Consider the following 16433-nt stretch of genomic DNA (forward strand, 5'->3'; position numbering starts at 1 on the left):
AAAGATTAAGGCTGCTCACAAGAGAATGTTAAAACTCAAGTGAGAGAATGAGCATTCATTAGTGTTACCATAAATTATCATCATGGAATGGAAGGTGCACAACTGTTTTTCTCTTTGTAATGGTCGTCATTAAAAGTAGCTCTTACAATAAATAGCTACCAGAAACATAGATTGGCAATTAAGTCAAAGATGTATCTACTTCTCCCATGTCTGCCATGTGTTTCTTTGAGAAAGTTGGTTGTAACTTCAATCACAAAAGGAAATCAGGCAGGTAGAATGCATCCAGGCTAGACGTGGTTTTGGAAATGGGATCTGTCTTCTCTGACAAGATTTCTTGCTGCTGTTCTCAACTGGCTACTGGGATATGAACGATGCAGAAAGTAAAAATCCCTTCCTGCATTGCGTGTTGATTAATATAAACCTCTTTCTATTTATTTATTAATTAAAGTTTGTCTTGGTTTGAAAAAAGTGGATTTAAGATTTTACAAAGATGCATACAATATAACAAGGTAAAGTTAAAACTAAGTGAAGGAATGAGGGTAGTGAAAATGGGGGATGCTTGAGATTCATTTTCTAATTTGGACTCCCTTGGATCTGGAAACGATTTTACTAAAGCAACTGAAATACTTACTAATGGTTTAGTTCCGAATGGGCAGATTGGCGTCTGGGGACACTTGCCACACGTTCCCTTGGTAAAACACAAAGCAAAGGGAACATTTCAAAGTTACTAATTTTAGTGCAAAACGAGGCTGCAAATATTTCCAGGAACTTGGAACTACAAATTTAGAATATAGAACTGAAAGTCAGAGATGATCGTCTGGTCAATGTTCTTTGGGACAAACACTTCAGCTACTTTGGGTCTTGCATGTTTAAGCATCAGGTTTCTCTATAATATTCTTCTTACTTTAATAACCTTTTAAAGTGTGGATGTCTTTTCTCATTTAAATCCTAATTCCTTTATCAGTGACCCACATTTATTGAAAACCCACGGTTTAGTAAATTAGGCCAGATTCAGAGATTAATGATGTACCACACACAGTGCCCAGCCTTGGGAGCTCATGGTCCAGCTGAGGGGTGCAGAGTGGAGATGCTCCCCAGAGATAACACATACTGTTTCAAAACAAAGAGCAAAAGTTAAGGACAGAAACTCTAAACGCAACCTTTTCCTAAAACAGTGTGTCTAGTTCTTAACTTGATGCCTACTGGACAGTATATGTAGTTCTTCAGAGTTCTGGCTCTGGGACCAGACTGCCTGCGTTTGAACTTTCTTTGCCACTTGCTAATGTGTGAACCTGGTGCATTACTTAACCTCTCTGTGGCTCATTTTCCCCATCTGTAAAATGGGTATAGTAATAGTACCTACTTTTCAGGGTATGGTGGGGATTATACATGGGTTGGAATAAGTAAAATGTTTAGAGTGGTACCTGGCAATAGTCAGTGTTTAATAAATGTCAGCGGTCATTACCATTACTGAAAGATCCTGCACCATCCCATAGACTGGAATGAAAAGCCTCTATTATCACATCTCACGTTACACTGAAATGATCTATTTCCATATGGTCTCTTTTCTTAGACCAGGCTTTGCTTATACCTGCCATAAATGCACTGTAGTGCCCTTCCTGTGCCTGTGCTAGACATGGCATGTTTTCCCTTTGAGGAAAACCATGGCTTCAGCATTCTGCTCAAAACAGCCCTCCAGGCAGCCTTTGCCAGGCATTCAAGGTAAACCTATTTCACTAGATCATGAGTCCATCAAGGGCAGGGATTGAGCCTTATTTATCTTTGTAGAACCATAACCTGGTATGCTCCTTGGCACATCAGAGATGCTCCCTCACCCAGTGGTTTTTGGACTGAACTGAGATACCCTAATAGAAAAGTCTTTTGCTTAAAAATTATAAAAAGTAAGCAAACACCCTTTAGTTGCATCATTGTCCCGGAATATAACTTACTCGTACAATAGTAGTGTCATTACTATCGCATCTATTCTTCAGAATTTCCAGAACTTTCCCCAAGCCATGGATTACTCCCTTGTCAGTGGCTACATTGGTGTAGTTTATTGGAGCCTCATTTACATAGAGCTGTGAACAAAAGGATTAAATGTGACTTTTTATTATATCGATTTTAAGAAAGATGGGGAAGATGGGTACTGGAGGTTACCAATATGACAACAGCCTAGGAGATATTCCAGTATGTCACCTAGAAGGTAGGATGATGTAGCAGAATGAGCTCTGGACTAGGAGAGGGGAGTCTCAGTAATAGCCCTGCCTCTGGCACCATTTTGCTGTGTAACCTGGGGCCAGTTGCTTTCCCTCTCTGAACCTCAATTTTCTCTTTTGTAAAAGGAAGTGGTTATTCTAGATAATCTCTAGGGTATCTCTCTATCTTTCAACTTAATTGGTTTAAGTTTGTTTGAAGAGTTTGTTTCTCGTGATCATTAGGTAAGTGCCCATTGGCAAGATGGCTCCATGGATGTGCTCAATTATGCTAGAGACAGGTGGTCCTGGAGGAGTTAATGTCTTTCATCACCAAGACACAGAGAATGCAGCTTGTCCTTTCAGCATGTCTCTACTTCGTGGTTAATTTGCAAGCAAACCTCAGAAAGGCTAAATGACAGCTACACAAGAATAAAAATAATTAGATAAGAATTTAAAAAAATGGTATGTTTGGATTGTCTTAGCCTAGTGTGTCCATATGCATCCAAGACATGAGGACAAAGTCAGTATCTAGATGCTGCCGAGTCAAATTGAACTTTGAGTTGGACTTTGTTTTGTTTAGATTTTTTTAGGGAATGATACTTTAATGATTAATTAATGAAAAATAAATGATGCCATTCATGCATTCATTAATGCTGTGGATTGAATTGCGTCCTCCAAAGTTCCAGGTATTAGAAACTTAACCCCCAGTGTGACAGTGTTAAGAGGCTAGAAGTCCTATTACGATAATTGAAACATGGGGCCTTGAAGACATAATTGAAACATGGGGCCTTAGATTGTGAGGATCAAGCCCTAGGGAATGGATTAATTTATTGACGGTTTAATGCTGGTCATGGGCACAGTTCTGATGGCTCTAAAAGGAGAGTGAATGAGGAGGTTAGTCTCTCTCTCTTTGCTCCTGCCATTTTTGTCATGTGATACCGTGTGTTGCTGTAGTGTCACCACCACCAAGGCCATTACCAGTTGTGTTCCATAGACTTTGAACTTCCCAGCCTCCCAAATCATAAGCAATAATAAGTATTGTTTCTTTACAAATTACTCAGTTTCAGGCATTTCTGTTATAAGCAACAGGAATGTACTAATATTAACATAACAAGTATAACTGGAAACAAATGGTTTTTAGAAATATTGGGGTGATATATGCATGCATGTGTGTGTGTTGGTGTAGCAGGGCTGAGGTTGGAAGGTGGGGGAGACTATTGTACTAAGCAGATACCAAGTTAGTGTCTATTAGGCCTCACAATCAGCTTAGCATAAGCATAGCCATGTTAACCGCTTCCTCACCCTGCCCCCTGCCCCCTTTCCTTTCTGTTAAGCAAAGTGCTGTCTGAGAAAAACTGGATTCTGTTCAAAACAAAATCTTGTGCAAAACAGGAAATTGCAGAGCTGTTATAAAGTGCTGAATGCTCAAAATAGCTACCCAACTCCTTCCTCTAATTCAAACCCTGTAAATCCTCTATTAGTCTATACGGGGGCGGGAACTGATCTTTCAGTCTCCCCTCTAGGTTTGCTGGAAATAAACTCCCTGATGTGGTAAGTGTTTGGCTTGGAGTCCTTTGATCCCTTTGTTTCACTGACCTAACGGTATCCAATAAGGGTTTGAAATTCATAAAATAATTGTTAAATTAACATTTCCAGCACTCCCCCCTGCAGCAGTATTAAAATGTCCCTACTAAGTGCTTAACTTTAAACTTCCATTGAGTGTTAAAGTCCCTTATGATTTACTTTCAGGCAGATGAATTTCCATTTGGGTGCTGAGATCAATCATGGCTGAACTCTACAGAGGTGTATCAAGGTCTGTGTACATTTGGAAAACTAGCAGGAAACCTTACTTAATCTCAAATGGTGATTATAACACAAATTTCCAGAATTCTAAGATCCTGAGCTATTTTTAAATGCCCAAATAGCAGAACTTTTGATGTTGTAATACTGTTCATTTGGCATTAAAAGAGTCTGAACTATTTCCATTGTGAGATGTATCCAGAGAATTGTGGGTTACATTAAAATTTTGATTCGAACACGTCTATTTGTTTAGAATGCATCTTTCTGTACTTATATTGTTATAAGAGAAAGTAAATTTGTATCAATAAAAGCAAAGCCACCATTGTATGAATAGTGCTTGCTCAAGATCAAGGAATTTCTGAACAAATGGAAAATGAACATTACACGCTGGAATTGATTCAACTAACTGCCTTGGAACATTCATCTTCACATGATGAAATAAAAGATGACAGACAAGGAGTAAAACAAAAATGAAAGCTCTCTATCAATAACATAATCGCTATTCCTGGAAAAATAAAATGTATTTAAAAGGGTCTTCTCAAAGTTATTACACACTAGGTAGAATTATTTTTGTAGGTGTCAGAGAAAAATATTTGGAGTTAGATTATTCTTTAAGTAATGAAGAGTCAGACAGACTTTTTTTTTCTCCAAGCAGATAAAAAAAGTTTCACGTAAAAATTTACTTGTGATTCAATGATTGTACCACAGGAGAAATTGTTTTTAAGATTACACTTTCTGAAAAGTATCAAATAATATTATTGCTTACAAATTTCTGCAATCAAACATTTATTTCAATATAGTGCTTAGTGCCTTTCAAATAATTTTTTATTAATTTTTCTTATGAGAATTTACATTAGAATTATATTGCAAGTTTCCTGTTGAATTTTCATAGATTAATCTTTTTACCAGATTTTGAAATATATGAATAGAATGTTACATTTGAAATCTATTAAATATTTATTCTCACTAATTCTTTTTTATGAATTCTGACCACTTTTAAATATTTAGGTATTATGTGAGATAAATATTGGAATACCTGTGTGGTGGTCAGTTGGTCCTAGGACTGCAGTGTCTATGATTATGCAATGATAATAATGTTAATTCGTTTGGCTGCTGGGTCCTATATATGTCACCTGGCTCCTTATGCTCTGGAGCCAATGCCACTTCCTGGGAGTTAAGCTGAGCTGTCAGGAGACAGCTTCCTTCTGTCTTGGAGACCACTTGGGAACTGTCAGTTATGTTTGTCGTACCAGGCCTGAAGGGCGCCTATAACAGCTAGTGTTCAAATACGACCATCTGTAAGGCTACGCTGGTTACCTGAAGGCTGGCAACAGGGAGGGCGAGTGGGAGCTTGAGAATCTGGCTTAGCCATTACTTCATGGAGAACACAGACAACTGCCTTTTGCTGATGAGGCATAGGAAGCACTTGTGAGGTTATTCCAATAGGAAGTGATGACGGATTACAGGAGCTAAGACACTTGATTCTGGATTTTAAATGTGAGACTCGCACCTGGTCATCGTGGAGAAAGAAGCCGAGGAGGTAGGAGAAGCCCAGCATGGTCTCCCGGTGCATGCCATTGTGCAGGTCATTCTTCAGGAGTTTCTCTTCCAGGACCACGTGATACTGGAGTATGTCCTCCTCCTGGACCACACACAGAATTGAAAGTCAATCAGCAGACCAGTCAGTCAGTTACTGGGCTTCTGCCATGTGCCAGCACTGTGGGGATTACGAAGACAAGGCTCCCTGCCAGGCCCTGCCAATGGGTAGTGCCAGAGAGACCCTGAGGCTGGAGGGGAAGGAGGGATTTGCTCCTTATTCCCATTGGCATCTCCCCAGCCTCACGTCTCCTCCCTGGCAGTGGCAGCTAAATCCAGATGGCAGTTTCTGACCACTCACAGAGCCAGAGCCAGCCTTATTCTTCCAACCCCACTCCCAGGACACCAGCCCTCGAGAGGCCTAGGGCTTGGGTCCACAGGGCCCCTTCTGCAAGATTACAGACACCAGCTCCCCCTCCTCAGAGGTCTGAGTCTCAGCTCTGGGGCTCCTCCTCTAAGTTTCCATAATTCTCACCTCTTACCTTTGTTCTCCCAGCCTTAGGGGTCATAGATGCTTCCTGCAGTTGTTACCACTATGGTGTCTCTCTCTCTCTCTCTCTCAACCCTTTAGTTATATTTATACAGCTTTATACCCAATAAATAATTCATACTATCAAATTCTCTCTGTTCAAGTAACTGGTACAGTTTCTGTCTCCTGATGGACCCTGATTGACCCAAGGACCAGCCCTCTCTAGCTTCCTGCCTGCACAAAGCCCCACCATGGAGCTGTGAGGGAAGAAGAATTAATTTTAAACCCAATTCAAAATGTTGATTATTACAGGAACTGAATTCTGTTTTTTTTTTTTTTTTTTTTTTTTTACTTTAATTGAGACTATATTTGTGACTTAAAGTGACTCTAGGACTTTTGGGGAAGCAGAAAGCCTGTGAGACTGCCTGAAGTTTCACACCGGGACAGGAAAAGAATATTCCCCACTGAACAGGTTTAAAGGAATGGGGTGACAAGGTAAAGATGATTTCTGATTCTCTCCCAGGAGTCCCATCTGTTTAACATGCCTGGCACAGAAGTTTAAGACATGGTCCCTGCCTTCACGGAGTTTATCATCTAGTTGGAGAGCGAAGACCCTCCCCTTGAAAAGTCATTTCATCATCTCAGGGGGATATGATAGTGGTCCAGAGTGCACGTGGCGAGAACGCAGAGGCAGGAGTGAGCATCTGCAGCTCGGGTGGCCGGGGCCGGCTTCCCCGAGGAGGTGGGTCTGGACACGAAGGACAAATAGGGAGGATTCAGGAGGAAGTGAGGAGGGAGGGAAGCCTCCTGGTTGAGAAGGGGTGTGTGTGTGTGTGTGTGTGTGTGAGTGTGTGAGTGTGTGTGTGAGTGTGAGTGTGTAAGTGTGAGTGTGTGTGTGAGTGAGTGTGTGAGTGTGTGAGTGTGTGTGAGTGTGTGAGTGAGTGTGAGTGTGTGTGTGAGTGTGTGAGTGTGTGTGTGTGAGTGTGTGTAAGAGAGTGTGTGAGTGTGTGTGAGTGTGTGTGTGAGTGAGTGTGTGAGAGAGTGTGTGTGTGTGTGTGTGTGTGTGTGTGTGTAGATAAGAACAAAGGCGCCAAATGCATCTTTAGCATGTTTGGCGTTTGTGAGACCATCGGTCTGGTTACAGCACGTGGTTTCTCAGAGCACTGATGGGAAATAGCAGTGGCCCAGGGTGGCTTGAGGGGCTTAAAGTACCCGTCCCCATCTCATTAGCAGCTTCGTCTCAGCCACCCCGTGAAGACAAATGAAAACAGCGTGCTTGCTCTGCAAATCCTCTTTCCAACGTGCCCTCTTGTATGGAGCTGGGGGTGGGGCAGCCCTGCGCCCCTCCTGTGTGAACATTCTGGCATCATCACTGAATATACCATAAATTTTGGCCAGTTTATGGAGGTTTTTAACTACCTGACTTAGCCCTGCAAAATATGGAATCTACCAAAGGGTTTTAAGCCAGAGAGCAGCATGATTGAGCTTTTAAATTAATTGACAAAGCCCTTTGACAGACTTTGACTGTTTATCCCCCAGTGTTAGGAATCAGGGGAAATAGAAAGGGGGGAAAGAGGAGGAAGGAAGAGACGATCCACCGCTCTAGGTTCCTGCTGCTGACACCTCAGCTGCTTGGGACCAGGGAGAGGCCAGGGTGGAGGGGCGACCGTGATGGTCCTTCAGGTTCCTGGGATGCCTGCATGCTTGTGCATATGGGCCCGAGTGTGCAATTCCAGGTTCTCACTACATATATAGCAGTTCTGGCATGCAGGATGCTATGGGCTAAATGTGTCCCCCCAAAATTCATGTATTGGAAACTCAATCTCCATCGTAACAGTGTTAAGAGAGTGGGAAATCCTATTTTGATAATTGTTAAGTTGGGGCCTTCAAAGGTGATTAGACTGTGAGGACTGAACCCTTGTGAATGGATTAATCCATTAATGGTTTATTAGGTGGCGATGGGTGTGGTTATGTTGGCTTTATAAGGAGATTGAGTGAGAAGCTTAACTCTCTCTTGCTCAGCCCATTCTTGCCATGTGACACCTTGGTCTCCGTAGGACCCTGTAAAGAATCCCACTAAAAAGAAGGCTCTCACCAGGTGCACCCCCTGGACTGTGGGCTTCTCAGCTTCTGAACTGTAAGAAATAAATTCAATTTCTTTATAAGTTACCCAGTTTCAGGTATTCTGTTATAATCAACTGATCCAGGGGAGGTTTGTGTATGGGAGTCTCTGTATGAGTCTATATTAAGTGTGTGGATATTTACAAGGAGGTTTTGATGAAAGAGTGAAATGGCACATGACTGATGGATTGAAAATGCTGAGTGTTTGAATTTTCAGAAAATAACTTCCGTGGTTATTGTCCCTGACACCTACTAGAGATGTGACCTTCTTCTCCCTGATGTAATTCTCAATGGCGTCGTTGCTTGGGGCAAACACTGTGTAAGCATCGGCAGCCTCGATTGCACTCGCCAGATTATATTGCTGCGATGGAAAGAGATAAGAGCACGTGAGGGATTCCCATTCCCAGGTAACCTGAGCAAGGTGGTCATGCAGAGAACGTGGTACTTGCAATGATGTAGCCCCGGAAGATGGAATAGTTGGGCATCTGCTCCAGCCGGGTGAGCAGGTTTGGTAAGGAGCCAGTTAGACCTCTTTGGGGGACGAGCACCTGGGAAAGGAAACCCCAAAATTCTGTTAGCATGTTTTGGTAGGACTTGCTGCTCACTGATACATATGAAAGTCCTGTTAACCTCTTTAGGCAGTTAAAGGAATTGACCTTGACATGTTTTGAAGATTACTCAAAGAATAAAAAGAATCCAGAGTGCAGAGTGATAAGACTGGAAGGGACGTGGAGATGTTACTGGTTCAGTTTTATGTCTTGCCCTTAAAACTCCCCAATGAGAGAAAATTTCATCTAGCACAAAAGACTTCACAGCTCCCCCTGAGTAACTCATTCCATCATTCATCAATCTACCCTGTCAGGGAAGACCCTACAAATCTAACTGAAATGCAACAGGACACAGCTAAAATCCATTTTTCTTGGGTTTTGTTCTTTAGTTCATTCTTCAAGTTCTTCATTTCTTTTCTCAGAAGTCTTAAATCTGTTGCAATCCAGTATTCTGAATCTGGTTTGTAAAACTCTTTTGTTGGCTCTGCAGTGTAATAAAAATAGAGCATCTTTACACAAAATTTTAGATCTCCGACTGCTTTTAAAAACACCAGTGTGCATTCCTGCAGACAACATACAGCTGTAGAGAGCAACAGCAGCCACTTTCATTACAGTCCCCACCACTCTGTAATGCCTCCCACCTGGTTCCCCTCACTTGTCATCTATCTGGTCTGTGTGGGAACTTGAGTTTGCAAGCTCTGCATGATTAACCTTCTGGCTGAGATAATGATCTCCATCTTCTCAGCCTACCTAGACTCTTCTTAGATTGAAGAACTCAACACTGGAATGTTTTGCTAATTCAGTCTTTAACCAACATTTATGGAGTGCCTACTACAGGCTGGGAAGTGGGTATACAAATGTCATTGAGGCCTGGTTCCTGCCCTCAAGGAGCTCACAGCAAATTACAGCAGGTGGCCCGATTCAGTCTGCTGCTCCTATTTGAAAATAAAATTTTATTGGCACACAGCCATGCAAATCTGTTTACATATTGTTTAAGCCTGCTTTTATGCTATAATGGCAGAGTTGAGTAGTTGTGACAGACACCATATGACCTGCACAGCCAAAGATTTGTTTTCTGGCTCTTTAAAGAAACACTTTGCCAACTCCCGCATGATACATTTCTGAGTTTTTGGAGCTGAAGCGAGAGGAGAGGCTTGAGATGATTAAATGGGGTTTGGCAGATTTGAGAGCTATGAGGTGATGGTCTGATAGAACTTGATGGTTTTATGTCCATGGCACATAACAATATGCGATTGTAAGGCCACTAGTCCATACAGTGTCTCTGCACATTAAAAATAGGCTCCCCTTTTTATACGGGTTAGTAAATGCAAACAGGGGTGCACAGTATGGGAGTGAAGTGTGCTGGATTTTAGCTCCACTCCACCCTTTGGTTGGGCACCTTTAAGCAGGGGACAACCTGCACAACTGTACATGGTTGCCTCGACAAAGGTGACCATGATGTCAATAGACAGATATGCAAAGAACTGCTTAGGGAGCCAGTGTAACCCTGAGGCAAAGCAGAGAACTTCAATCAGTTGACCCCCATCTGTGAATCTCTTGTGTTCACATAACATCTTCCTCAACCCTGTTACTTAACCACGAGGAGCCTCAGTTGTCCCATTTGTAAAGTGAGGACAATTCTTAGGGTTGTTATAAAAATCAAACAAAATAATGCAGTATGTGATTCTTGGCACAGTGCCTGGCATCTAGTGGGTCCTCCAAAATTCCAGTTATTATTGTATGCAAGGCAAGGTGCTTGAGCTAAGGAGGAACAGAGAGGACATGCCATCATAGCGGGGTTCAAGATCTATACCATAAGGTATCACTATCAATACAAGGGACACAGTTATGCCAAATGAGTTCCACACAAAGAAATCCCATGGAATTTCAGAGGAAAGAGAAGGGAATAAAACCAGTATTTACCGAGGGTTCACTAGGCAACAAGAATTGAGAGAGTATCGTTTAATCCTTATAGGGGAAGAAAAATGAGGCTCAGAGAGGTTATGGAACCAAGTTCACACAGCCAGCTAAGTGCCCAAACCCAGATTCTGCATGATTCTAGAACTTACGCTCTTGACACTGTGTCATTGCCAGAGATAACAGGCTGCATGGGTCAGGGAGGGCTCCACAGAGGAGGTGGGACTTCAACTGGCCCCCGTGATAGTAACACTCAGTGTAGGGGATGGGTTAAGTGCCATTCTACTAATGAGGTTGTGTTCATCAACAAGTGTAAGTGAGAAGGACAGGTAAGTTCATGTTTTTATTTTATGAGTTTTTTTTAAGGTTTTTTTTTTTTTTGGAATTTGAAAAGCCAAGATTGGGAAAGAAAAACACCCTTGATATTACTTTGTATTATATGAAGTCGTAAGACCAGCACAGTTTCTGGCAAGTGATGAATCACTTGCTCAAAAATGTTGGGTTTCTTAATGCCTCTTGGTAATACAGGACAACTGCAAGGTCTTTGCAAAGTAATGTACCCAGGAGTCTTACAAATAGCCTCTCTTTTCTGAGTGGAAACAGTTGACCTTTTCTGTAACTTAGAATAAAAAAGTGAGTATATATGTGCCACGTGAGAACAATTTTGATTAAAAACAATTTGTTAATTGTTTTTTCCCAATCTTCCACCTTCCAGAAATTCCCAATGTACTCCTAACTTTCATTTAAAATAAAGATCCTAAAATAGTAACTGAAAATTATAAGGTAGCTTACATCCCCACTTCCCATATTCTTTTTTTCTATTTTATACCTTTGAATACTGGTGAATTGGGTCTTAGAAGAAAATGAAAATTTCACAATACTTTTTCTATCCTTTTCCATTTTCCCCTGGTGTCTTCCCCACCTCATCTTTTTAGGGTGCAATAATGCAGAGAGGGAAGAGGAATAGTGATACATAACCACTCGCCTCTCCTCCAGTGTTTGATTATATCCCATCTGGATATATGGACTTCCCAATGCTAGGGCGCTCGTGCGCCTTTAGACATAGACAGGAAAGATAATATGTGTGACCACACTTGACACAGGGCCTGCTGCAGAGCATAGGTTGAGTGGACAGTAACTGAGTCTGATTGAATAAAGAGAGCCTGTAAGTGGTTTTAAAATAGAAGTAATGGAGCACAATACATGTCACTTTTGTATTAAGGCTAAGTATCTTTATTTCCTAAACAAGACACTGTTTAGGACACCCTCCTTCCACAGGAGGATAAAGGACAAAGGGAAAGAGGTGCTGCTTTGTGGAGGGTGGAATTGTACCTTGTCGATGATGTGTATCACTCCATTCGTGGCTGCGTTGTCACCATCGACGATGGACGCTCCTTCAATTGTGATATTCTGTAAATGCAAACCACAGTGGGAAGGCGAGTGTCTAGAGTACCCCTAGGGTTTTCCGTTTTTTGAGGAGCAGTGCCCTCTATACTTTTGGGCCATGACCCACAGTACCACAGTAAGAAATACCTTTAAGTTGTGATCAATTCGACATGACACACACACACGCACACACACACACACACACCCCTGAAATAAAACAGTACTTTCTCATACTATGTGGGAGGTACTCTGGTCATCAGTTCTATCCCACGCTGTTCTATTCCATTAAAAAAGGGCTGGTTGAGGCTCATTAAAGTGACCCTGCAGTTGTAAATACACTGTAGGCAGCATTGTGGGCTAAATTGTGTCCCCCCTCCCCCCACAACTTATATGTTGAAGTCCTAATTTCCAGAACCTCGAATGTGACCTTATTTGGAAATAGGGTCTTTAGAGAGGTGATCAAGTTAAAATGAGGTCCTTAGGGTGAACCTAATATCCAGTATGACTGGTGTCCTTATAAGAAGGAGACATTTGCACAGAGACAGACGCACAGGGAAAACGCCAGGTGAACATGAAGACAGCCATCTGCAAGCCAAGGAGAGAGCCCCTTCCTCCACAGCCCTCAGGAGGCACCACCCTGCCCCACCTTGATCTTGGATTTCAGCTTCCAGAACTGTGAGAAAATAAACTTCTGTTGTTTAAGCCCCTCAGTCCATGGTAGTTTGTTATGGCAGCCCTAGCAGACTAATACAGACTGTAACTGACTTTCCTGGTGAGAATCCAAGCACTCATTAAGAATACTAACTACACCAGGAATGGAGCCAAGTAAAACCCAACCTACCCACCTGTGCAGCCACCAACCAACAGCAACTGGCTCCACTGTCTCTGGCTTGATTGATTTATCTTTGAATCTATAGAGCCTAGGATATGATATTCCCACCCAGGTGGGTGTTTAGTTAATGCTTGCTATGAAAATCAATGGTTGAAAACACCAATGGATTAGCATGGCTGTAGCAATCATTTCTCAGTGTATATGTATATCAAAACATCATGTTGCACACTTTAAATATACACAATTTTAATAAAAAAATTTGATGGAAAATAACATCAACGTCACCAAAATTATCATAACAAGATATTTAAAAAATACCCATGGGACCACATGTAAATGTTTTCTGTTTTCTAAAAGGAATTATCTGATGAGCCACATGTTTTATGTAATTTTAGGCATAGATTCTTCTCATAGTGCTCTCACTGTTGGGCAGGAAGGTAGGAATGCTTTAGAGCAGCAATTCTCAAACGTTTTTGACTGTGGCCCATGGTCCACTGATGTAGCAGTTCTCATTTTCCAGGAAAATCTTTATTCTTGTCTTGTGCAATTCCTAGAAAGAGCTTTAAAACACTGCCACATGCAGCAGGTCAGCCAGACTTCCTCAAGGAATTCTGAATCCGAGTCTCTGACACACTGCAAAAAGTTCCAGAGCTTCTCCGGGGCTTGGGTCATCCTTGGGCACAGCCCTATCCCAAGCACCTAGATCCATGCCTGGCACATGGTAGGTGCTCAATAAATATTTATTGGCTGATGATTCTAGCTTAATACAAAATTTTAGTTATCTATAATGACTCAATTAGTAGGTTACTAGTAACAAGTTCTTAGTTAACTATACATCAAAATAAAAGCTGTGGAATTGCAAATCTTTCACCCTTTCTGGACCAGTGTGGGTCTGTCGGGAGGAGCCTTGTGGCCAACCAGTGGGAAGATGGCCATATTTTATAGAATCACTGCTACAGAGTAGTGTGTGTGTGTGTGTGTGGGTGTGTGTGTGTGTGTGCGCGCGCACGCGTACTGATGTATGTTGATAATTGTTGCAGCTGTGTGATGCCCTCATTGGAGTTTGGTTTTATTTTTGCATGTTTGGAAATTTCCACAACAAAAATTTAAAAAGTACATATGATCAAAGGTGCCATGTTTCAACTAACAAACAACTTACCCCATCCACCTTAGCCAGATGAAGGAAGTTGCCCTGCAAAGATGTTGCCAGCATGTCAGAAGATGACAGGGTCTGCAGATCTGCCACTCCGTATGTGCCTAGTAACGTATGGTATCTAAAACAACAGTCCATAAGGGATATAATTAAATATCAATGTAGGAGGAAGTATCATTGAATAATTAAGAGAATAGGCTCTGGAGCCAAATTAACATATTCAAACTTCAAATTCCCTCTGTAATCAGCCTTGGCTTGAGTTAGTTACTTAACCACCCTGTTCCTCAGTATCCACATCTATAAAAGAGAAATAATTACACCTATCTCAGGGTTGTTGAGAGGATTCACTGAGTTACATGTAAAGCAGTTAGATCAGCGCTCGGCACAGAGCTGGATGTCACTAACTGCACACTATTACTGTCCTGGGGGAGAAAGCAGGGAGAATCCTAGAATACACTCAGTTCTGGGGATTTGAAGGACCATGTGGCTTCCCTACATTGAACTTCTAAGGTACGTTCACACTGGTGCCAGTCAGATATCATGAAGAATAAAATAAGTAATACCTACTTTATTAGGGCTGGAATATTGCTCTGTGACAACCAAAAGGTTTTCTCATCTTGGTCCAGGTCTGCAATAGCTTGTTGGGAGGGCACGAGGATGGTGAGGTTTGAGGCAGCTGACAGCATGGGTTGTAAAGAAGCATTCTGGATCACAGAAGGAGAATAAAGTGACCTGACTCATGTGGGGGGACAAACGGGGCTGACTTAAATGCTTGGCCGAAATGATAATGTTCCATGCGATGTAATTTCAGGGATACTGGGAAGGACCCATTCCTAGGGTCTCCTTTCCCAAATCCACCCCAGGCATTGGCTGATGCCTCATATTCCCTTCTGAGAGTTATTCCTTTCATTTAAATTTGTGAGTCTTATAAAAATGCAAATTTTCCTGATCAGTCACACTTTGAGTTGTTGTAAGTCGTTTGCACTTTAGTCTCAATGAAGAGCCAGGGAAATAGTCTTGATGGAATCCTGTGCGTGTGCATGCGTGCGTGTGTGTGTGTAAAGAGAACCTTGAGCATTCTTGTATGTCTGCAGACTGCAGAAACAGTTTCAGCATGGTAGAAACCAGAGGCCTGAAATCAAATTTTATATTCGATTCTTGTCTAGAGCCATTTTCAGATAGGAGAAAGGGCATGCTTATGTTTAACAACTGGATCTCCAGGGGAAAAAAAGCCCCAGTGTCTAGCATTTGCTTATTTCTCTGGTGTAAATACTCTTACTTGGACTGATTTCAAGCCACCAACCTGACAGTGCTGGAAGTGGAGTTGGGAAAAGATGTGCATAGTCAGCTCTTGAGAGCTAGTACGAGCTGAGCCCAGCACACCACCAGGGCTTGTGGGGTAAGACCAAGTGTGATTAGCCTCCATGGAAATCAGCATGCTTCAGAGAAGATTCAGTCTCTTCTCTGCTTGTGGGGTGAGGGGAGATTCAGAGAGGTCCCATATACAGGAGAAACAGGGAGCTGTCCTGGAGTGGGTCCTGACCAGGCATGACCTATCTCAGCACGTGTCTACTTAAAGTAGATAAAGCATTTGTCATGATGGTTGGCTGGGCCGGCCACTTTGATCCATTCAACCAAAGAGGACAGATATTTAGATAACTGGGTAGGATGGGGATTGGATTCTTTGTTATAACACTTTCCAGGGGTGAGAGATAAGCTCTTCTGGGCATGTTGGGCTGAGAGTTAAGCACACATGAATTATCCCAGATTCTAGCTAGAAATCCCAAATCTAACTCGTGAATTACAATGCCTTATGCTAACTTAAAACAAACAAACAAACAAACAAACAAACAAACAAACTCTGTGATGAATGAAGCTATACGTATATGTCTGAGTTGACTGAAAAGTTGACCACCCCAGCTTACCCTAGACCAGTTCTCAGCCCTGGGTGCGTGTTAGAATCCCCTGGGAAGCTTCTGAAATACACTGATGCCCCGGGCAAAGCTCTGACCAATCAAATCAGAGTCTCTGGGAGTGGAAGCCAAGGCATGAGTGTTTCAAAAATGTGTTCCGTGTGATTCTGAAGTGCAGTCAGGGTTGGGAATCACTGCTCAGGAAAATCACCCTCCTCCTTCTTACCAGCCTCTTTTTCCATTTTCTATTATATGCATTCACAGTTTCTAAAATTATAAACATTCCCAATCTTGAATTGCAACGAAGGTACTCACATTTATCCACTGGTTAAATATAGCTGCTTCGGAGAGAAATGACAATTCCTTATTCATACAGGTGCAAGGCAGGGAAGGAGAGATGGGAGAGAACACAGGAGAAGGAGCAATGAGAAGTGTAATCGCAGTGCATCTCTGGGCAGCCTGCACTTTGCGCTCCTGGGGCGGGGCCCGTTTCCTTGCCAGCC

At 42.2% G+C, this 16433-nt stretch overlaps 1 protein-coding gene across 1 annotated transcript in view; it reads right to left on the minus strand.

Moving 5' to 3' along the window:
• STAB2 (stabilin 2) overlaps window positions 1-16433 on the minus strand; it is a 164677-nt gene that overhangs the window by 67882 nt on the left and 80362 nt on the right. The window contains exons 28-36 of the mRNA XM_063075355.1: window positions 16246-16293; window positions 14585-14721; window positions 14024-14138; window positions 11979-12056; window positions 8631-8729; window positions 8435-8542; window positions 5506-5637; window positions 1950-2078; window positions 632-688 (exon numbers count right to left, since the gene is read on the minus strand). Of these exons, the coding sequence (XP_062931425.1) occupies window positions 632-688; window positions 1950-2078; window positions 5506-5637; window positions 8435-8542; window positions 8631-8729; window positions 11979-12056; window positions 14024-14138; window positions 14585-14721; window positions 16246-16293 (903 nt within the window). The remainder of the gene's footprint in view (window positions 1-631; window positions 689-1949; window positions 2079-5505; window positions 5638-8434; window positions 8543-8630; window positions 8730-11978; window positions 12057-14023; window positions 14139-14584; window positions 14722-16245; window positions 16294-16433) is intronic.

Source organism: Cynocephalus volans, chromosome 12 (assembly GCF_027409185.1).
Source record: "Cynocephalus volans isolate mCynVol1 chromosome 12, mCynVol1.pri, whole genome shotgun sequence".
NCBI lineage: Eukaryota > Metazoa > Chordata > Mammalia > Dermoptera > Cynocephalidae > Cynocephalus > Cynocephalus volans.